This window comes from Hoplias malabaricus, chromosome 4 (genome assembly GCF_029633855.1).
Source record: "Hoplias malabaricus isolate fHopMal1 chromosome 4, fHopMal1.hap1, whole genome shotgun sequence".
NCBI classification, from domain to species: Eukaryota; Metazoa; Chordata; class Actinopteri; order Characiformes; family Erythrinidae; genus Hoplias; species Hoplias malabaricus.
The window spans coordinates 54162355-54186939 of NC_089803.1; the positions used below are offsets into that span (position 1 = coordinate 54162355).

The following is a 24585-nucleotide window of genomic DNA, read 5'->3' on the forward strand; positions in this document are numbered from 1 at the left end:
CCTGATCTTGCACAGATAAGCTACTCTTTCAGCCACCACAGATGAAGTTGGTGTGGATAGATTAGTAAATTGCTGCTTTGTAGCTTTACAGTGTTTGAGCAGGTTTCAAAGTTGGTTTGCAGCTGCCACCAAAAAAGGTAGGCGTTCCATACCACCGTGAATTAATCAATTCAAACGGCATGGCCACAGTTCCACTAGCTTTCTTTGAGGCTCTACCTCAGGCCCAGTTCAGAATACCAGTTTATATTTTAAAGGTTTTTCATGGTCAGAGGCTGAAAACGGTGTTTTATATATATTCACTACATAAGAAGCATTACATATACACCTGTTTGAACCATATAATGAGAACAGAAAATCACATTTGTGAAAATACATAAAACTCGCTAATCAAGTATATTTCAATATCTAGTATTTAAAAAAAACAAAACAACAACAACATATTAAAGTATATAATATACAAAACCCAAACATATATATATTTTTAAACCTGAAAAAGTTTCAAGTTTTTACTTTTTTTATATTTATGCATTTTGAAATCTGTCTTTCATCCCCCAGGTGAATAAAAACGAGCACTTTTAAAATTGATAAGTTTTGTAAAGCACGGATCATGTGCAGTCCTTGTGTCTCTCAGCACATGTCATTTTAGAAATCATACTAAAGAGACCAGGCAAAATCATTCATCTTTTTGAGACTGGAGGTAGGTATTTGTCAATTGAAAATTAATTACTTTTTTTTTTTTTCTTTTGAGGTACATATCTGAAAAGTCAGAATAAATCTATACTAAAAACATAGAAAATAGACAGGGGGGAAAGACAAAAAAACTGTAGCCGGAAAAATAATCCAATTCCTAACATTATCATTTAGTGTGATACAAGCCCTTGATCCTTACAAACCATTGAATCAGTACAAAACTTATAAACATATATTCAAGTTATAAACGTAAAACAGATGTCCCAGTCGAAGAGAAAGAGAAGTGTTACAAATGTCAGGTAAATGTGATAAGGTTAAAATAAGGAAAACAAACAAATATCAAAACAGTACTTAATTCCCTTAGCTGCTTGATGAGTTCAACACAGAATACAAACACACCTCGGATTTCAGTCATCACCTGCCTGACTCTCACATATCGTTTGCAGAGCCTGTTTTTTTTCTGCTTTGCCATCTTGCAAATATGTTACAGTCGTTCTAACAAGGTTTGTTTTTATTTATTTTTTAATTATAACATTGGCACTCACTGCCATCCCCCTGCTTTGTAATGAGTAGTTTATAGCAGCCTGTGTCTCACGAGCTGGTTTGCTGGGTGAAGAAATCGGAGGTAGCTTTGAAAACAATGGTGAGGAGATATTGCATCGGCAACAGTGTCTTCCAAGGTGGCGCTGTCACTGCTGTTCAGGTATCTCGTGTGTCTTGAGGTATAGTGTGGTTTTGTTCCTGTGGTTTTTTTTTTTTTTTTCTTTTTCTTTTTCTTCTTCTTCTTGTTTTCTTGAGGTTCAGTTTTTGAGTCAGAATTAATTGATATACTTCCCTTTAACTGAAATTATCAGAAATTATGTTTTTCTTAAAGCTGTGTCTTTAAAAACAAACAACAACAACAACAAAAACAAAACAAAACAAAACAACAATGGAAAGTAAATCAAATGATTATGTACAAGTAAGATGGTTAAGAAGATGCCAGGGTTATGAGAGTATGTACAGTAGATTGCTGCATAAATTGTTCTTTAGGAGAATTGTGTCTCACCGAGCGTCTTTACAGTTTATAGGAAAGCATAGAGTTTGCTGTTTTTTTCTAATGCACCACCAAAGACAAAACAGGACCAGAGTTGGTTTGGAAAATGTAGTTTTCTGGATATACTTGTTACAGGAATACTACAATAAGTAATCTTTTCAAACTGTTTAATTTGACACACCACACCACATGTCCAGGTGTATTTGTGTATCAGTGTGTTCTAAAATTTCTATTAAATTGTAGCTGTTATTAACAATGTATTGTTTTCGTACTCTTTTACTTGTACCAAACTTTTTGATCACCAATTATAAAATGTTTTAATGTGTTTGTGTGTGACAGTGTGTGACAGGGGATAATATGATGAATAAATCCCACACCTCATCAAAGTAGAGGGCAGTGGTGCACTTGTCAGCATTGTTCAGCAAAAAAGATTTGGAAACTTAAATTGGCAGAAAGATCTGAATTAAAACTTCCCACTAGTTTGTATTTTTTGTATTATTGGGTGTACTCCAGATGAGCTAGACTGGAGGAATTTGGGGGCAAGTTTTTGTAGGTATTGTTTATGGTGGATTTTTGCTCTGAAATATTTTATTGTCATTTTCCACTTTAATGTAATAAGCCCCTTTCACGCATTCATGGTAACAGAGAAATGTTACAGAGTTTACCCTGAGGAGCCGAATGTGTGAATGCCAACCCGTAATATTCATCCCGGACTTTATGCTGACTTTATACTGCTAGCCCCAGACTAAAATCTCCGGATAAAATCTGAGTCAGCATGTGTGGACAGAGCCACTAATGTCCCAGAGTATCTCTTGCACATACTGCCCATTGCCTAAAGCACACAGAGCAGTTCCTGCTGCAAGAATTGAAGCAGAAAATCTCCCACTGAGCGCTACATGTGTGAAAGGACCACTCTGGGACATCTCCAGACATGACACACTGGAGTTTCTCTAGAACATGTGTGGAATACATAGTTGAAAAATGTTTGTGTAATTTGACATTTTTGGGGAAAACAACAAAAAGGTCCACTCTGTCTTTGGTGATATGACACTGAAATAAGGGGGTTCTCTCTTTGTGTGTGTGTGTGTGTGTGTGTGTGTGTGTGTGTGTTTCTGGTTTCTGTGTGCACTTGTGATGAAGTAGGTGTGTCTGGGGCTCCACCACAAATATAGAAATGGTTGTGTGGTTTGACTAGAATGACAAAACCAGACAGTTCTACTGTTCTACTGTCTACTCTGCTTGTGTAGCCTGTAATATCAGTCAGTCAACTAGAGAAAGAGAGAGTGTGTGTATGTGTATGTGTGTGTGTGTGTGCATGTGTGTGTTGCATACAATGAACCCCTGCATCTCTATGCTACAGCAGTTTGGAACGATGAGGAGGCTCCAATCGTCATCTGCTCAATGTTTTTCAGGTTTGTTTGTTTGTCCACCGTTTCCCTGCCCTGGGTTCATGCTGTGAGGTGTTGTGTGTGTGTCCTGATCACTAAAACAAAACCAATCAAACAAACAATGCAAAGAAAAAAAAAACTGAGAAATGATCAACTTAAAACGAGAGTGGAAAGTCAACATTAAGTGGTCAAGGCAGTCTTTTCCCTTGGAAAGAGCTGACAGCTGGATGAGGTAGAGATAAAATACTGTGGTTGTTTAGTCTTCCTCTGGTGACCCCGCCTCCTCCTCTTCCTACAAGACACAAAATGACCTCCTGTCAGTCACTGCCATCTTAAACACACACCAGCATCACTATCTAGCACATTCCCAGTCTGGGCTAGGGTAGTAAACACTCCCAGCTCTGGGCTTTGTAGCAGTGCAACTGTGTTCTCTGGCAAGATGGATCTCAGTTCAATACCACGGAACGCTTTGAGTAGGTTTTTTTTATTGCATGATGAGTTTTATAATTCTAATTCCATAATTATCCAAAATCAGTACCAGATCTTAGTAATGATCCTGGGGCTGAACGCAATCAGTGCTTCACAGCTATGATCAAATTCTAATGTATATTTTTCCAAGAAAGAGCCTATTAGTACAGCAAAAGAAGGGCAAACTCACTGTTAACATTCTTGATTTTAGGAATCAATTTTGGACAAGCAAACTTTTGGAAATATAGTGCACTGTTGTGTCTATCATGTTTTTGTTAGCTCAGACCTATACAATACTATACTATTTTTGGTTTCCTTGTTTCAGCACTCCCCAGCTGTTGCTGAGATGACCACCACTGAATAGGAATGAGATTTTGAGGAATGAGAGAGCAGAATAAGAAAAAGGCACACTATGCTCTGGGCAGTTTCCAAAATAAAATGGATTTATTTTCCACATGCCTTCATTTTATTTTGGTACGCTAACTGACACAATTTATAACTTTGTTCCTTTCCCAAATTACTGGGCAGCTATCATTCATAGGAAGATCCATGGTTAATGACTGCACTATATGGGCTATCTCAGTTTATTATTGCAACAGATACACTGCATCTTCTAAAGTATTTAGAGACCTCTTCTAATAAGTGATTTTGGTGGACCATTTAGGTGGGCAAAGGCCTTTAAGGCACACATACAATTTGTATAATGTCCATAGAAAAGCGATGACAAATAGAATGGGATGCTCTGGAACAGCTGAACTTGACATTATGACCATGTCCAATGCAAAGAGTTGGTTAAAAAATTATTAAGCCCTCCAGCAATGGGCTGTGGAGAAGTGGAATTATGTTTTCTTAACTTATTTTGAACAACAGTAGCTGGATTTACGCTAGGGTTTATACTATCAAACTACCCAATATATATATATATATATATATATAATGTTTCTCATCTAAAAAAATTTTGTTGATAATCAAATGTACAGTAAAATTGATAATGCTAGACTAATTAAATTACAATGTTAGACTGTTACTTAAAGGCTCAGTGACACCCACTCATCATGAAGAATGAGGAGACTAAGGGAAAGCTTATGACTAGCATGTTAAAGAAAGGTCAAATGGTGGCCTCTGGGTCTTAACCCACACCTATAGATTCCCGAGAGAGAGAGAGAGAGAGAGAGAGAGAGAGAGAGAGAGAGAGAGAGAGAGAGAGAGAGAGAAAGAGAGAGAGAGAGAAATTGACAGCAACATTTTACAGGCAGGAGCTTCTGTGTGTTCCCACACAGGAACAAATTAGGCCACAGTTATGCATTCCCACCACAAACTGGTCCGCACCAGCGAACAGAGGGAGAGGGGCAAAAAAGTCTTTACCTATTCATTACTTTCCATAGGTACCTTTCCACACTAGATGGCCTCACTTGGTACAATAGACTTTGGAATTTTCTATATATCCTCTTCAATTAGCTAATCTCAGAGGTACTTCAGTTTTATACTCAGGAAGATGGAAGAAGGAAGAGCCAAAGGAATACATTTTGAAATTGAAAATGGCTAAATAACTAAATAAATAAATGAAACATAAAAAGAGACAGAACTGTTAGATGTGGGCTAAATGAAACGTGATTTACAGATAAAAAGGCCAAAATACAATACGCACTGACACATAAACCATAGAAAATAAGGTTTCAGCAGGATAAAGAGCTGCTGTCTTATAGTGTGAATGATTTTGTTCAGTGATGAATCACAAATCTGCACTGGCCAAAGAGAGATAATTAGGTTTATTATAAAGAAATACTCTTATTTTTATTTCTTTGTCATTAATATTGCATTCAAGTCATTGAAGTGCTTAGCTCTATTGTTCAAGATGGAATTAAGTCAAAAAAAGTGTCATCTGAACTAATCCATCAGGACAGATTGCATATCCATCTGTAAAGGCACATAAAAAGCATGGGAATGTAGAAAGCAGGGATTCCACACATAGTAATGGAAGATTTACATTAGCCTTAAAGCCCCACCATGCAGGTCCCTTGTCAGGCAAGAATTATGCTGTCTCATCAAAGACTGGGGTCTTTTCAACCTTGAAAACCTAAACCTTATCATACCCACACACACAAACAAACACTGGGCAGTCACATCATTAACTGATAGACTGTGTACACCTGGATTGTGCATCATAGCAAAACCTTTTGAAATATGGACTTCTCTCACGTGCCTTTCATGAGTGAGCCGAGCCCACACAAGTCTTTATGATTTTAGCACGGTCTTCAGCTGTGGTCTGAGACTTTTACCTGTTTGCATTGTGTTTACCAGGTTATTGTACACTGTAAATGATAAATAGCGAGGATTATCTATTGTGATTGCTATAGGCCAATCTGGATATTGGTAGCGGGTTTTCAAAGGTGTGTTTCAAAGGTGTAAAAAAGAGTAAAACATCATGTTACATACCTGAGCAGGCTTTTGTTGGACAACTTGCTGTGGCTGTAAGACAAAGAACAAGAACATTGAAAGGGACATTTTGTTTATGAACAGACAAAAACCAACATGGAACAACTGAAATAATTTAGCATAAAATTAATCAGATTTTCCTCTGTGGTACTTACAGAGGCAGATACAGCCAGACAAGCTGGTTAGGCTTTTAGGAGACAAGCAGAAGGCCTAACATCGTATTACACACTTACAGAAAACAGAAAATGCTATAAAATAGAACTGTGAAAAAGAATGTGTGAAAAAATAGAATAGAAAAAGAATGTGACTGTTTAAGTAATCAATCAGTTTTCAATTTACAGTGGTTTTGTTAAAAGAAAAATACTTTAAAAAAGGTAATTTTCATTTTTAAAATGGTAACCTGACCAATGCATTCACTTGATCAAATTTGAAAAGCTATGCCAGCCTTGCACCAAGTGATTCCAGGTAGGAATTGTTTATTGAAGACAATGAATGAATGAAGCTATGCCAAAACTCTTTTCTGAGGTGGTCACAGAAACACTGAAATTTTTTTTGAAAGTTAATTTAAGCTTTAGTGTTTGTTGGAACTGTTTGTTAATGTAATTCGCTATTAGCTTACCACTAACATGCATGCATTCATTCATTCATTCATTCATTGTTTGGAACCGCTTATCCAATTTAGGGTCGTGGTGGGTCCAGAGTCTAACCAGAAACATTCACTCACACACTCAATCCTATGGGCACTTTTGAGTCGCCAATCCACCTGTCAACGTGTGTTTTTGGACAGTGGGAAGACACCAGAGCACCCAAAGGAAACCCACACAGAGAAAACACACCAAACTCCTCCCAGACAGTCACCCAAAATGGGTCCCTGGAGCTTTTCTTCAGAAGCCCGCTGGTTTACCTATGGCCTAGATTCGTATTTTTGTAATCCGAATTATTGAATGTGAAATTTTTAAAGATGTATAAAGCATACAAATATAATTAAAATATTCAAAATTCAAATTCAAATCCTTATGTCACTTATGTCCTTAGCCCCATAATGCTTGGCTATGTTTTGGGGCTGCTTTGCCAAGTCTGGCACAGAGGACCTTAAAATATGTGCAGGACTCAATGAAATCTCTAGACTATCAAGATATTTTGGAGCTAAGCTCCACTTTACTTGGCTTCACTGCCAACTGTCAGAGTCTTCCAACAGGATAATGACCAAAAACACACAGCTAAAAGCACTCAAGGTGACTAAGAACAAAAGATTGGACTGTTCTGAAATGGACACTCTGCCAAAAGCCCAAGAATCCTGAAATATCTTTTTCAAATTCTTGCAAGGATCTTGTTCATATCTGGAGCATATCTGAAGATTGTTTGATATGATTTAAGCCAGGTCAGACACTGAGCCAATATTTGCAACTTATAGTATACTCTGTCCAGATACATCTCATGTTTGAAACATGCACTCATGATTCAATATTTGGCTAGAACATGACCAAATATGTGGTTTATAATCACTTTATGTCACTGAAAAATATACTGTGGAATACAGCAGGTTTGTTCCTGCCTTGCGCCTTATGATTCTGCGTAGGCCCCAGACCCACCGCAAACCGGAACTGGATAAGCGCTTACAGATAATGAATAAATGACTGAAAAAATTAACACTAAAAAAATGGAAAAAATCATACCATACATACAAATTTAAGCACTCAATAAGTTGCCAAAATATGACCAAATCTATAGCGTTTCTACTGTCCCAAAGTCCAAGAGATATGTTTTTCAAATTCTTGCCATTTAATTTAAATCAATTCCAACTACCTTCAAGACCTTTGCACACATAAGCCTCGATAGCAATCAATGGGGCAACAGCTCAGGCAAAGTGGGCCGAAACACAGCCATGCCTTCACAGCAGGCAAGAGAGGGGGTGAACAAAGCCCAGATTGTGCCCTCTTAGCATTACATCACGCTCACTAAGCACTGCCACCCCACAGGAAGTGGCCCTAAGACCCCAGCCTGACAGCTGAGGAGTCTTCTGCTCCTCCAAGAACCAGACAAGGGAAAAAAAGTCCCCTGTGTTTGCAACCCAAACCAGCCACTGCGAACAGAACACACACACACACACACATACACACTCCGCTAGATTGTTAGGAACAGCTGGTGATTTTTTGTGCCAGCGCCTGCTGGAATGCTAGCAGGCTGTAACACAGTAAATGTCAACACCGGATGGACCTGGGAGAAGAGTGCATGTGGTGATAAAGAGAAACTGGGAAGATGATGCACACATTCCGAAATGCAGAGAAGCAGCAGAACGCACTCTGGGAACCACCAGCACATACAGAGTACAATTCAGACACCTGTCTGATTGCATTTTTTTCCACCAAACTGGCTAATACAAGTGTACAAGTGTCAAGGTCAGAGATCACTTCAAGAGCAAAAGGCCATTATGTCATTTAAATTCAGGAGATATAAGAAAAGGTAAGATGTAAGATAATCCATGTAAGATGATCCAAAATGGAATGGAAAGTATAATAAATGCAAAAGTGTCCATGTACTTGATGCTGGAAAAAAAGATTATATATAGCTGATAAGACCTTGAGTGTAATATTCTTTTAAATATTATAGTAATAACTTGGACTTTATGGTTGTTTTGAGTGAAAATAATTTAACATACTCTGACATTTACATTGTACTCTATATACAACAAATTCTTGACATTCAGTTCTCTTGGTCATTGCAAGCCATATGAAAGAGGAGGGAGTAAGACCCCTCAAAAGCAACAGCAGACACAAGAAATATGCTGCATACAACCTTTCACCTGGCAAGCAGTTCTATTCTGACTTGCCTCTCTTTAGTCTCTGCAGCCCTGTAGGCCTTTGCATGCACCATTTTTCTAACTGACAGACCAAGCAGTGTCTCTGCCTTTGTGCTGGCTAAAGCTGTGGATTATATGCAAGGCTAACTGCCTATGAAGGCTTGTGAGTGATCTAATATCTGCACTGAGCCGCCACTCCTTTAACTGCACGACATTGGTTATTTGCCCTCAATGGCCGTGATTCGCTGAGGGCACTTACACATCATCTAATACCTCATGACCTTTACAACCTTTGCAATCTTTGCAAACCACATTACAACCATCACTGCTCCCAGTAAAACACTTACACATTCACTGACATTTTACAGTACACTAAGAATACAAAATGTACATTTTATTTGGACAATATATAATATGCAATATTTAATACAATACTGTGATATTTTATACAACATAATGTGCAATATTTCAATCTGTCTAACAATGTGCAATATCTCATGTGTATTATACCATGTACAATAGTCATGTTCATTTAGTTGTAAGTAGTATATATATATATATATCTTATTTTTATATTGCATTTTTATTGCATTATTTATGTTTACAGTAATTACTAAATTTTTTTTGGTTCCTCTTTATGTTCTTATGCTGCTGTAACACTTGGATTATCCCCACTGTGGGACTAATAAAGGATTATCTTATCTTATCTTTCCTAATTATCTTTTTGAGGGTGACTTTACCATAATAATGGTCTTCTGGAAACCTTCAGTTGATAAAAGTTGATGTCTCTCCAAAACATTAAAATAATCTTTCTCTATGTCTAACTCTTTACTTTAGTAGAAACTAATCTTTTTCACTCATAATACATTTGTCCCATCAGCTGAACTATGCTATCTGAATATTTCACTAGCTTACAATTTCAAAACGCACAGAAAAAGCATTGTTAATCACGCCAATAAATATAAAACCTTTATCAAATGGTGTATAAATATAATTGAAATATACCAAATTAAAAAAAAAAATATGATTAGAACATGCAACATTGTAATTCAAATATTTATTACAGTTATTTAGCTCCACAGTTACAGCAATTCAATTAAAACATCAGAATCACAGCATGACATTCTTAAAACAGAAGGGCCTTAAAGCATTAAATGTGAAAAAAAGAAAGAAAAGAAAAGGCTTCCAATTGTTTTTCATTTTAACACATCTCAGTATTTGCAATGAGAACGCTCCATGTGACGAGTGAGTTCCCTCAGTTCCTTCCTCATCACTGACTGCGGAATGGAGCTCAGGACAAACAGCATTTGAAACCAGAGCTCAACAGGTATAGAGGCCCCCTTTTTCTATGGCTCAGGACATTCCCTCCACCCCTTTCTCTTTCAGATCCCAGCCTATCTCACCCCTCTTCCCCGTATCAGCACAAAAGGGGAAATCTCAGCATTGTCTTTCACAAGGCTGAGGCTTCACTTTGAAGTTGCTTGGAGCTGACACTCGGAATCTGAATTCTGGTGCTGTGTTAAGATGTGGGATAGGGCCCCCCCCCCCATGCCCCCCCTACCACCATCATCGCCACCACACACACTGTGTGCGGCCAGGGCTGAAGGAACCAGAGGTACCTTCCCAGAGACGAAGGAGATTGGCAGAAGGAGTGCCGGAGGCAGCCATGCCATCGTTGCTGAAACCCAATCCCAGAGCAGGAATGTATCTTGACCCCTTTTCCCCCCTGCCACCCACATATCTTTGGAAAGCCCACCCCGGATTGATTTCCTCTCGAGATAATGCAATACAAATCAATACAACTGCTGTTCTCAAGCAGCATATAAAATGCTGGCAGATTGTGAAGAGATCCACAAAGTGCAGGGCCTGGCTGCATGAGCGAGCATATATCTTGCCATATTGGTGCTTGTGAGGGACATCTGCAGTAGAAAGGGTTGCACCATTTCTATTCTATTCCACATATTAATAAAATCTCACATCCTATTTCTGTCCCAAGTGTAAATTTTGGGGCTGATGTTCAAAGGTCCTCTTATCCACCAAAATCCAAAATTTCTATAGGAACTGTTCTGATAAACAAATGGCAGATGTTGACATAAATTGTATCTACACGATTTTACTCGCATAGTCTCTAATGGGAACTGCAGGCTAAGGAAACATAAAAAACGGCAGCGGTAAAGTTAAGTGTTGAATGTATTAATGAGTTGTTGTCTGGGACAGGACATGGCTCCTTGCACCAGTTCAGACAGATCAGTAGAGATTTTTGTTACCTACTGCACCGTCCAGTTCTCACTGGAGTCGTTCGTTGGCCACCAATCCAATGAGCGTCTGAACCTCTTCCAAACCCCACACATAATTTTTATGAGCTGTTGTTGTGAGTCCATCCATCCATCCATTATCTGTAACCGCTTATCCAATTTAGGGTCGCGGGGGGTCCAGAGCCTACCTGGAATCATCGGGCGCAAGGCGGGAATACACCCTGGAGGGGACGCCAGTCCTTCACAGGGCAACACAGACACATTCACTCACGGACACTTTCGAGTCGCCAATCCACCTGCAACGTGTGTTTTTGGACTGTGGGAGGAAACCGGAGCACCCGGAGGAAACCCACGCGGACACGGGGAGAACAAACCAACTCCTCACAGACAGTCACCCGGAGCTGGAATCGAACCCACAACCTCCAGGCCCCTGGAGCTGTGTGACTGCAACACTACCTGCTGCGCCACCGTGCCTTGTTGTGAGTCGGATAAATATAAATGTGATCTCTACTGCAGCTTGTAGATCTTACACACAGTTAGTGCGTGCTTGATGACTGCATTTTGTGGTGTAGACAAGCGTCTCTGGCCAATCAGCACTCTGCAAGGTTTACATGTCCTGGTTTAGTACCTAATCAAATTGCTTGGGGCAAGCGAGCAGCATCTAAAACATTCCCAGCACCAAGTACAAAATTTGCAGAATCGAAAGCAGAAAAAGCCAAGCAGATCCAAGTATGCCATGGAAAAGCAGCAAGAGAGAGCCATACCCTCCTTCTCAATGTGGCACATCTCAAAACAGAGTCTCAAAACAAATGCCCAGAAAGGCATCCAAGTAAGCGCTGGTCAATAAATGTTCTGTGGTAATAAAGTAACACATTTCCACCCTTCACAGCTCCACTCCCCCACTGACTGATAATAGGACCTGCCATTTACCTGGAGGAAACCATGCTCACTGATCAAAGGGGAAATAACATGTGGGAGATAAAAGCTAACTATCTTGTGAGAAAATGTGCTGCTGTCGTTTTACTAGCTTAACCCGTGTCAGCTCTTAATGTGATTGGTGACCTTTGGTGCTCCTGTGAAAGGGCTCCTACAACTTTGCTCCACATGTTGAGTCCTGATCATACCTGTCTCTTTAGGAGTGTGACTTTCTGCAAAGTATAACATTAGATGCTAGCTAAAATCATTAGTGGTTAAAGTGGTCAAAATATACATGTTGGGTTCTAAAATTTATTACAATTTGTTGAATAAATAAACTTCATTCACGGAACTGAATGGCATATATCATTTCTTAACATTTTAAATGCCTTCGCTTCATGATTGAACAACATGCACACAAAAAACATTGGAATAAAATATGTTTTACATTAAATTCTGTTAAAAATAGGTGGCTTGTTAAAAAGCAGGTATGCCAGACCATTTAAACTGTTAAATGTTAACAATGTTTCCATTCAGAAAGTGAACATTTGTCTAATGTAAATGCTTGTGTCTGTAAGAGCAGAATTGCGCTCCAAGAGCCCGTAACAACCATTAAAGTTTAATGCCAACCAGAGAACACTGAAAGTACTTTTTATTTTAAGGTACATGAACATTCATTATTTTCTGAATAAAATAGTAGTGTACTAACAAGTAAGAATGGTACAATTGGCAGTGCAGCATTCAACTCTCAAGATACTAAATAGTTATTTTAATAATTGGCTTGAACACTGTATTTACCTGAGCTCATGGCACAGAAATATGATTACTGTATTTGCTTTTTTGAATTGAGTCATTTGGGTCTCTATCAAAGAATCATATCAGTTTGATTGCAAAGGTTTGACTGTGTATATGAGCAGCACAGCATGAGCAGTGTAAACTCGGTAAGCAGTCTGATAAATATTAGCTGAATAATAAAATATCAGCCAAATGTATCATTTAAATCAATAATAACATGCATTGTTTCATCCAGAATAAAGGCTGGAATAGTGACAGGCCTAATAAACGATGTTTACTTGACTACTTCTGCCTATATAAAACAATGTCAACTTTTCATAGTGGCCAATGAATCTAATCTCAGAGACACAGCTTCAGGATACAATGTGCTATATGATATTACTAAAGAATACTACAATTTTACAGAAGTTATTCTGAGTTCCCAAGTTTTCCTCTAATACCTAATGGCTTGCCACAACCTGCTGCATTGGAAATAAGTGCTACAGTGAATGGTTTCCCAGCCTACAGTGTTATGCATGCCTTGCAACAACTGCCTGGAGGAAGACTGAGACACAGGCACACATATATATTCACACACACACACACACACACACACGCGCGCGCGCGCACACACACACACACACTCATCATGCTCAGGAATGATAACATCAAAGAATGCTATCTGGGGGGAAAAGAGGGAAAAGAAAAGGAAAAGAAAACCATGGCATCGCTGCTCATTCCATACTAAAGCCTGCCGTGCAGCAGCTTTTCTCTCCGAAACGCACAGTGGGCTCCTGCTCCACTGGACACCCTGCTTCAGTGTGGTCAACAATTTCTTCACAGTTCTCTGGGAAGCATGTAGGTTTGCCAAAGAATAAAAGATAACAAGATAAGCAAGCGCTTTGACAGCCAGTTAAATCTTGTCTGGACTGTCGGCCCCTTTTCAAGTTCTGACAGCACAAAGTAATCAGTTTGTCCCCCCCCCGCCCCCCACCAACTGATGAGACAGGCGTGAACTTTTTCCAGCCGTGAGTTGCGTGAGTGTTGCTAGCATGGAAAACCAACACAGCTCCCTCACTTGTATTCCAACAGACCATCTAGAGGTTTTAGAACAGGAGCAGGGGAATTGGTAAGAAGAGATAAGGGATTATAATAGTGTTCTTCAGACTTTGTCTGGAACTGTCAAAAGAGCTTCCCTTGAAGTGATAGCGCTCGGCTGCTGAATGCCCTGGTCATGATTATAGGCTCTCAGATTTCAATGATTTTACAAGTAAATATTCTTGTCAAATCTTGCCTGCCATTCTTTGTGTTCTCAAGACTTTGAATGTGTGACAGTCTGGTGAAACTGTTGATGCCTCATTAGAAATATGACTCCCATTCACCTTTTCCCACTATAAAATAAAGGCATATATATGGGCAAAAGTTGCACAAAGATTATGTAATGCTTAGAAGGCAGCTTCTGGCACAAGTGCCAAGGACATCCGTCCTAGAGCATGCAAGTGCATGTCTTAGCACCTCCAGAACAGAGCATGCTGGAACAGTGGCAAGCCTCACTTCAGAGGAATGAATGGGCTTTTGGCTTCTGAGCATGGCACATCTGACAAGGTCCATTTTTTGTGCCATGTGGCATTTACTAAAAGTTATCCACATTTGGGGAAACCCCACTTTTTCTCGTATGGTTCCATCAGTTCAATAAAGAAAGATTCTGGATCTGGGCAATTCAGATTGTAGAAAAAAAACATACAAAATTATATACAAAATTAAATACCTAAAATAAAAATGATTAAACATTGAATTAATTAAATGTTGGATTAAATGATTTAATTTTGAAATAGAGGCTTAAAATGTCAGTAGTTATTTAAACATATGTGTTAAATCTTTAAATAATTCATTATTTTTTAAAAACATTTTAAATAACAAATGGTTAACACACATTTTAAAATATTAATAATTAATAAGCACATATATATATATATAACAATTAAATATGTTAATAATTAAATACATTGATATATTTAAGCTTCCCTTTCAAAATTAAATAACGAAATCCAACATATAATTAATTCTAATTTTAATAATTCACTCAATTATTTATTTATTTATTTATTTATTTATTTATTTATATAACAATGCCACAAATATCCCTCAATAAGGAGGCTGCCCAGAGAGATATGTATTTTAATTTAATGTTATTTGAAAATGACTTGTTTTTACTTGGTGTTCTTCACAATTGATGGAAGGACAAGGATCATGGCTGGTTGTGACAAGACCAGACGTTGCTCCTTGACCTTGATGTTGCATTTGTGGAGTGCACAGAGACTGGCAAACAAAACCTTTCCCCAACTAATTAAATTTTACCAAGCAAGATGCCTCACACAAAAACCACATTTTCGCTTTAGGCCTTAGGTGAACAAGCTGTTGCTTTTTTTAATAATCCAAATCACTGTGCTCAACCTCGTCTCACAGAGCTATGATGTCCGACTTTAATATTTAATTGTTTGTATGTCTCAGCACACTTTAAACTGAGCATGTATTATGCATTCAAAATGTAGCTACAAGCCATAAGCCATTATTGAGACATTTTAGTTTGAGAGCTAAGGCCAAGAGAACACTTTTGCCCACTAGCCATTTTCATCTTACCTTGCTAGTAAAACAGAGCAGAAAGTCTAGAACACAAGAGCATGGCTCACATGCAGTTTAAACTTAAACTGCGAACACATGGTTTGTGTTTGCAAAAAAAAAAAAGGCCATTTCTGAACATAGTCTCCTTAGGGCTGCTGACAAGAATTCCACAAAGACAGGGAAAAAAAAACCCACTCTGCCTGATTTGATGAGGCAAACTTATCCAAGGACTCCTGCACTAGAGTCAGACCCCACAGACGAGCCACCCAGTAACTGCAGCCCTCCCCAACTCCACCACTCTTGTGAATAAAGGCCACATGTTCTGTTAAACTGGAGGTGGAAGTGGGGAAAAGGAGACAGACATCTTCAGGGTGTAGGGCCACAGCCTCGGCTTTGTGATCTCTCCTGGAATGCCTTCACTATTTCAACTGATCCTGAAAAGATTCTACAGCCAGGACCTCCATTTCCCCACTCCCCTCCTCCACCCAATTCAGCCTACTTCCATCCTTACACTTTCCCCCTCTCCCCATTCCTCTCCCAATCAACCACCCTCCCCTACCAAACATTTCTATGAATGGTACCTATCAGACCCGGCCTAAACCCTGCGATTAGGGAGAATTTGCCGAAGGGCCCTTTGTAGAAGAGAAAAATGTCTGCCAGAGCAAGGAATGTGGAAAATTCCTGGCAGGACAAGCAGCCTTTTGTTAGGACATTTTCTTTTTTTTGTTTTTTTTTTTTTTTGGTGGGAGTGGGGGGTATTCTGGAGGGAAAGAAAGGCACAGACAAATTGGATCTGCTCCGTTTAGGAGCCTCTGCTGTTTGAAGTGAAATCAGTTCCCAGAGTTTCTCAAAGTAGAAGGGAAGAGAAGGGAGAGGGGTTGGGGGCAGTGCTATAATTCAGGTTTTAGTTCTGTTCCCCACAGCTTTTGAGTTTGAGTTTTTCTTGTCTTGAGGGTCTGTGGGGTATGCAATGGGAACTGCCATATAGTAAGTCTTGTGGGATCATATAGGAAAACATACTTTTATAGTTCCCAGTCCATTTGTCCTCATTTGGTTTTACTAAAAATCCAAAAACGCCGATGACGAAAAGCGGTAGGGAACGTGTGCTTCTCTTTCTTGGTCTTTTATTTTCTCTCTCTCTCTCTCTCTCTCTCTCTCTCTCTCTCTCTCTCTTGTTCTCAAAGGCTGCAACCGCAAACTTCTTATTGTTATTGATAGCTGTTTAAGTTATTCATAGGCATTTATCCACACATACAGTATAGGAGAGAGAGTGTATTTCTTGGAACTATAGGATGCAGTTGTGGTTTTTTCCAGGCATAAGAGTTGAGTGGGAAGAAATCCATATGAAGCTGTAAGCTCTCCATATAGTAAGCTAAACGATGCAGATGTTATGGATTAACCTATTTTACCTGGAACAATGTGCCTCCTGTGTCCTAATGGCAGTGGCGAAACTGCATTAATGACTTGAATATCCAGGCTACATATGTATCTGCACTGTGTCCTACATGCAGTAAGATCCAGTTGCATATGTTGCTTATCAAAAGATGAACACACCTCCCTAAACAGAGACGTAAGCTTGCAGCATACAGATTGGTGATGACAGTGCTAGCCAATGGCTGATGCTTTCTCCTGGGTGTTTATTCACTTTCCCCCACTCCGGCACGCTGCATTAATCTATGCCCCTGCTGGCATTTTCCATTATTGGTGGAAGCCCCTTTTTTTCTATGACTGATTATTCTGCACTCCAGTCTTTAAACTCACAGAAACTAAGTGAATGTGAACTCAATCTCTCCTGACATTAATCACGCTAGTTAACTGTGGTAAATTGACAGCCTTCATGTGAGTGTGTCTCCGCTTGAGATGGGAGCTGGAGATGGGGGTTGGGCGGTGATATTTAGAACTCTATGCTGATTTCATTTACTTTTTTTTTTTTTCTTTAAAGGGTGTTGAGGCTAGTGGTGTGTCAAGACTGAAGTTAACTTAAAATCTACTTCTTGTCCAGAATAAGAAGACTAGTTGATTGCAAGCTATTTCAATGTATGCTTGTATGGAAACGTTCTGGGCATGTCCAGCCTCTCGGTGAAAGACATCAGTGAAGGAATTCACAACTGCAGCCCTGTGTTGGCCCAGCCTCCCCCTGGCAGGAAACGGAGGCAGCACATGTGGGGCCAAAGCCTGATAGAGGCCTTGGCTTGCATAGAGGCCTTACCATCAATAATACACGCCACATACCTTTCCCTGCTCTTACAAACACACACACCACCCCCCCTACCATCTCTTTCCCTTCCTCTCTTCCTCTTTCTCATGTCAACACCTCTCTGAACCGTGGTGGTCAGTGCTCAGTTAGGTGAGTGCTTTTGTGTTCTCAGATAATATAACAACAGTGGAAAAAAGGTGACTTGTTCACTAAATAAGAATTAAATAAAATAAAAGTGAAAATAAAACTATGACCATTGTGCTCAGTGACCTTTGCAGTTTTACTGGTTTCTGACTAGTGTTAATTTTCTATCTCAGCATGTTATTAGTAAAACTGGCACAATTTCTAAAAATCTATATATCTTTCTGTCTGTCAACAAGTAAGGGGCATAAAGGCCCTAGCTGGTCAGGGGTCCAGCAGTAGGAGCAGGATGTAAAAGCGGCAAAGAGGAATTAATTTAGTTGAGCCATATGCATTACCACTGTGGATGAGGAGCCCAAGCCTGGATACTCAGTACACCCCTGTTGGCAGGAATTTAGCTTCTGGAGCCACAGCAGGAAGTGGGGAGCAAGAGAAGGAAAGATGGGGAGGAGGAAAGGAGAGAGGAAGAGAGCAAGCGGGGAGGAAGGGGGAAGGGCTGAGGGAATGTGGGGAATGAAGTATAGATGTCCACTGTCTCTGAATAATACAGGAGGGTGTCCAAATTGCAAAGTAAACCAATATTTTCTTTTTATAAAAGAACATACCATTGCACTCCACTGGCTTAAAAAACCTGTCTTGCCCATAACTGCAGTATTAGTACAACATTTGGTTTAGTTCGCTAAAAATTTTTAAAAATCTCCTTATTAATTAGTAATTAATTTATTAGTAATTAATCTATTAGCCACATCTTAAAACTTAAGTTGGGATGTTGTGTAAAACATCAATAGAAACAGAATACGATGATTTGCAAATCCTTTTCAACCTATATTCAGTTGAATACACTACAAAGACAAGATATTTAATGTTCAAACGGATAAAATGTATTTTTTTTTTTTTTTTTGCAAATATTCACCCATTTTGAATTTGAGATCTGCAACATGTTCCAAAAGAGTTGGGACAGGGGCATATTTACCACTGTGTTACATCACCTTTCCTTTTAACAACGCTCAATAAGTGTTTGGGAAATGAGGACACTAATTGTTGAAGTTTTGTAGGTGGAATTTTTTCCCATTCTTGCTTGACGTACAACTTCAGTTGCTCAACAGTCCGGGGTCTCCGTTGTTGTATTTTGTGCTTCATAATGTGCTACACAATGGGAGACAGGTCTGGACTGCAGGCAGGCCAGTCTAGTACCCGCACTCTTTTACTATGAAGCCATGCTGTTGTAACATGTGCAGAATGTGGCTTGGCATTGTCTTGCTGAAATAAGCAGTTGCTTAGATGGTAGCATATGTTGCTACGTTGCTTAGATGGTAGCATATGTTGCTCCAAAACCTGTATGTACCTTTCAGCATTAATGGTGCCTTCACAGATGTGCAAGTTGCCCATGCATTGGGCACTAACACACCCCCATACCATCAGAGATGCTGGCTGTTGAACTTTGTGCTGCTAATAATCCGGACAGTCATTTTCCTCTTTGGCCCGGAGGACACGACATCCATGATTTTCAGAAACAATTTGAAATGGGGACTCGTCAGACCACAGGACACTTTTGAACTGTGTCAGTCCATTTCAGATGAGCTCAGGCCCAGAGTAGCTGGTGGCGTTTCTAGATGTTGTGAGATATGGCTTTTGCTTTGCATTGTAGAGTTTTAACTTTCACTTATAGATGGAGTGATGAACTGTGTTCCCTGACAATGGTTTTCTGAAGTGTTCCTAAGCCTATGTAGTAATATCCGTTACAGAATGGTGTCAGTTTTTAATGCAGTGCCGCCTGAGGGATCAAAGGTCATGAGCATTCAATGCTGACTTTCAGCCTTGCCGCTTACTTGCAGAAATTTCTTCAAATTCTCTGAAGCTTTTGATGATATTATGGACTGTAGATGATGAAATCCCTAAATTCCTGTATGTTGAGAAATGTTGCAATCTTGTCTTCGTAGTGTATTCAATTGAATATAGGTTGAAAAGGATTTGCAAATCATTGTATTCTGTTTGTATTTATGTTTTACACAATGACCCAACTTCATTGGAATTGGGTTTGTAAGATGTGGCTAATTGAAGGTGAAAGCTAACTTGCTTGACGGTATGGCACAAGCAAGCAGTGCATTTTAATCACATAGTAAAGCACTTCCATTACTTCCCTGAGCTCTCTGCGAGGAATGATCAAAGAGAAGACTCACATGTGCCAAAAAAAGACCTTTTAAACATAGCGGACTCTGTACTAAACAAAGTGTGTGACTCAACACATTGTCCCAATGTGATATCCTTTGCACGTTGGTCTTTGTTTATGTTTGTTAATAAGGCTAACAGCACACTGCACTGTTCCATCCCATTCAGTAAGCAAGTGCAAACATGAAAAGAGTCAGAGAGAGAGAGAGAGAGAGAGAGAGAGAGTGATCGAGCCAAGCCACTGATTCACACTCTGAGTCATAGAGCAGTGAAGGCACTCGGCTGACTGCAGGATCCTTTGGCCAGAAAACCCGGGGGGCCAAGTTCAATATTTTGCCTGTGAGGCTTGCTGAAGCTATAAAAAGGTTTTGATGTTTGACACCGTATTCCCATCACAATACCCTCCTCCAGCCTTTACACACTCACAAAAAAAGAAGGAAGAAAAAGAAGAAGAAAAAAGTAAGAAAGGAAAAAGAGGGAAAAAAATCTTTTCACACTTTGGCAGAGGCTGAGGGTTTTCCGAGCCTCCCCACCACAGTCCGAGACTGTTGGATTATTCCCAATCACAGCGCTCATCCCCTCCTTCACCTCCCCCTCCTTCCCCACTGCCAGACTCTCCCTCCTGTTTCCCTGAGCTCCGATTCCGCTCCTCACCACCTGCCAACATTGTTTGTCCCATGGCCAAGAGCAGCACAGCCTTGTGTGAGAGAAGAGTACTTCCTCTACACCCCCCTGCCTAGGCACCCTCACCCACCCTTTACTCATTCATTTACTCATTCTGCTGCCTTTTCCAAAGGCGTAGGGCTTGCGCCTTGCTAGTGTTAAAAGAGTAGTGACTAATGCCCCTGCACCCCTCCAAACCACATAGTAAACTACCAGTGACTCCTATAGCTTTAATCCAGCTTGAGATTTTGAACTGACCTCTTATAGTCTGAGGACATTGTGCACAAATACAAATAGACCTGACTTACCAAATTAATTTTGTAATCAAACATGAATGAAGCTAAAAAGGATTCTTGACTCAAACCTGATACCACCAAACAGATATAACATTCCTTAAGATTGCACCTATTATAGTGTTCTGTGGACCTTCTGTGTCAACTACGCAAATGACTCAAACCATAAGATATGTGAAAATATAATGGCAGGCTAAATTCAAGCCAAAATGTGTATAAGAAGGGAAACAAACAATCTATGAATGTGTTGCCTGTACCTGACCCTTGCTCTAGAAACATTTGAGGACTGATGTCAAGAACTGAAATGAAAAGTCAAGTCCTGCCAGGTATGACACCCTATAAAGCAAGCAGGAATTGAGACGTTGCACCTTTCTGCTACATGGTACCTACTCTACTCAGCTTGGCTGTACTCCACTTTTTTTGCTTTTTCATTAGTTACACTTGGTACCTGGTACCTGGAGCTGGGCATTTTTTTAGTACCCGCTCGCTCATGGTTCCAAGTGAGCCAAGTAGGGACTAAATGTGACATGTAAACTTTGAAAACTGCTAATTAGCCATGGAGACAACCAGAACATGAGCAGACAACCAGCACAAACCATCCTACTGTTAATTCTCCACACTACAGCAAAGATCACATTTGTTTGTATCTGACTCTCGGTAGAAGCTTGTGACATTACATTGTCTTTTGATGAGGTTCAAACATTCCTTGGATTTGTGGCCAACAAAAGAATCTAGCAAGAATTGGATGGTCAAAAAACTCTGTTGATATGTGAGAACAGGGCACAAAGCCCCTGTAATTACTGCCACTCTTGTTGTGGATTCCAAAGCCCATAGTTCTAAGTTCACAGGCTACATTTGATATATTGTAATTGAAAACCAACTAGTACTAGGGACCAAACAGCAATTACAGTTGAGTAGAGTAGGTATGATGCAGTGGAAAAGCAACATTTAGGGGTGATGTATGCACTGTGCATACTCAGACCCAAGGGCGGAAGTGGTGATTCTATCTGACAAATGCGGTTGAGGAAATCAAGTGAAGGAAGTGGAAGCACCTGGGAAGTGAACAAGTGCCATGAATCAGGATCTTGTCTTCCACCTCATATCAAAGGAATTTCTGGCAGTCAAGCACGTGGATGTCTTTGCCTAGAGTGCTTTCTAGCCTCCTGAATTTTGCTGTGCCCTTTGAGGAATGACTTGTATGAGAAGGCACAGCGAGGCATAAATTTATTGTCTCTGCCAGCATACCCGTTTCCTTCCATGGCAACTAATATTCAGGGCTACTGGCCGAAGAGCTGAGTGCTGAAAAACCTGAGTCGATTGCAACATTGCTGGCAAAAGAAAGAGGTCGAACTGCACAGAAAGAGGATAAAGAGCTTCTCTCTCCACTGTAGTCCAGCTTGCTTGGTGAGCAACCAAATGCATAAAACTCTGTGGACACCAGCCAGTTGGCAGAATGATAGGGGAACTGCTGTGCACAACTGATTAATGCTAGCTGTCTGAGGACAAAGATTCCCCCTTCCAATCTCCCCCACTCTGCCAACAGCAAAGCTCGTCCGCTTGGCACAGTCAACCTTGTCCGTCTCAGCACCTGTGCAGGGTGCACACTGGGAAAAGGAAGAGGGGGACTGTAAATCAGTCTTTTGGGCTGCTTAAAGAGATCTACCTAGCAGCACTTGCAATGGTTTAGAGGACTTACTTAATACTATCCATGGCAGGAGTGCCTGCAGGACAGATTTTGTGTTTTCAAGGAGCCAATCTTTTAAAAAGCTTCTAAAGTCTCAGCTTCCACAGTCAGCTGAAGGACCTTTTTATGCTTGTCAATGTTGTACCAAAAAAATCCAACATCTGCGGTATCCTTGTAACATTGGACCACAGAAAGGAGAGTAGGTGTTAGCACCAATTTCTGGAGATGGTATCTGCAGGATAGAACAAAGTGGGATGAACTCAGAAAACATGAAGTTCAACATGAGAGAACACCTTCTAGTCAGCATTCCTTGCTGGATCAAATTGTCAAGGTCTTCTCCAGACACATCTCTCTATTTCTTATCACTCTGGGGGAGGGCAGTTTCTACTCTCTTTCACTATCATCCACACCACCTGTGGAAAATGACGTCAGTTATTCAAGGACCAAAAACACCAGGGGACGTCCATTTTATAGGGTTCACTGTTTGTTCCCAAATCCAGGGAAATCTAGCAACACTAACTTTACAAGCCTTACTTTCTCTTTTCTCTGTGGTAATGTTGTGTTATAATATTATTTCTGCACTGAAAGAGACAAAACGGTTAGTACAGAAGAATGGGCTTGGTAAAAGATCATGTACATCCAGATAATTGCTCAGTCTAGACCTTTAATTTCAGCATCTCTCCCCCTTTTGAATCAAAGATATCTAATGTTTAATGTTTCCTGGAGAAGCTACTAGAAAGGCTTAAAAATTGGTCCAAACAAAATTTAGCAAGTTACAAAAGGAGGACAGTGAAATGCTAAAAAAGAAATAATTATAAATAAATAAATAATAATACAATAAATAAAAAAACAGCTGGTGGGATCCCCTCATGATTTTCCATTTTAAAATATTTTTTAACTCTCTGGCAAGACTTGTTACACGCACACTCTCAGATTCCTCTGGGGGTAGATATGGATAAACACTACTTTCTTTCCCTCCCGGTGGCCAGAGCCACCTTCTTCCATTAACCATTTAGGGGGGTTGAGGATGGTTGGTGGGGGGTGAGGCGAAGGAAAACATTCCAGTGGCCCCTTGTAGCCAAAAAGGATATGCTATAATTAGTTCCAGGAGGACGAGCGGTAGCTGAATGAAGAAAGCTGACTTGTTTATCCAGGAAAGGAACGGCAAGGCTCTTGACAAGTCCACCCTGTATGTGTGGAGGCAGCCATGTGGCGACTATGGTAGTCCTAGACCATGCCAATTTATCTGTGACACACTAAAACTACCAAACATATCAGAACCTAGCTTTCAAGGGTACACAAAGTCACCCATACATGAGGAGGCCTGCAGTCATGTGCTTGCTTAGTCCATTCATAGAAGAAAAAGGGAGGGAGGGGGGAGAAAAAAAAAACAAAAAAACAAACTTGGTGCTCTGCCCCTGACCGCACTGGGTGAGTTAATGGGCGATTCCTGGTGTGCGTCACGGCGCTAGGATAAATGGCACCCATCCGCAAATGCAGGCCTTGGACTTGCAGAGCTACTAGAGAGGACACAGTCATGCTTTTACAGCATGCTGCCTCTCTGACTCACTCTCATTCATAAACTCACTGCCGACACACATCAGAGAGCCTTCCATTGCACAGCTCATTCTGTGTCACAGGAAGTTTAAAAGTCCTCCAACACTGGCATGATTTAATGAAAGCTCACTCCACTGTCCCTATATTCCTGAAAAAAATCTTGACAAGTAGTTTTTAATAAAGTTGATGTGCAATAAATGGCCAAAAGTAGGCACTTTCTTACCCTGTGTTTCTTTTGAAATCAGGGCTAATACTTAGATTGCCTCCTACTTTTTTGCTCTACTTACCCATGAAGGCTTTACACTAAATATGGAACATTTGCTGTAAAGATTTGATTGCACAGAGCCCCAAGAACCTTAGCAAAGTTAGACACCAATTGGCTAAGGCTCCATCACTCCAGAAAATGCAGTTGTACTGCTTCACAGACCAATGCTGAACTTGGCATTGATCATGGTGATGATGATTATAGGCTCGTGTGGCAGCCTGAGACTGTCCTA

At 40.1% G+C, this 24585-nt stretch overlaps 1 protein-coding gene across 1 annotated transcript in view; it reads right to left on the reverse strand.

Moving 5' to 3' along the window:
- Positions 1–3370: 3370 nt before the first annotated feature.
- Positions 3371–24585, reverse strand: part of hmga2 (high mobility group AT-hook 2) — a 37327-nt gene continuing 16112 nt past the window's right edge. Inside the window, exons 4-5 of the mRNA XM_066668866.1 lie at positions 6019–6051; positions 3371–3406 (exon numbers count right to left, since the gene is read on the reverse strand). Of these exons, the coding sequence (XP_066524963.1) occupies positions 3371–3406; positions 6019–6051 (69 nt within the window). The remainder of the gene's footprint in view (positions 3407–6018; positions 6052–24585) is intronic.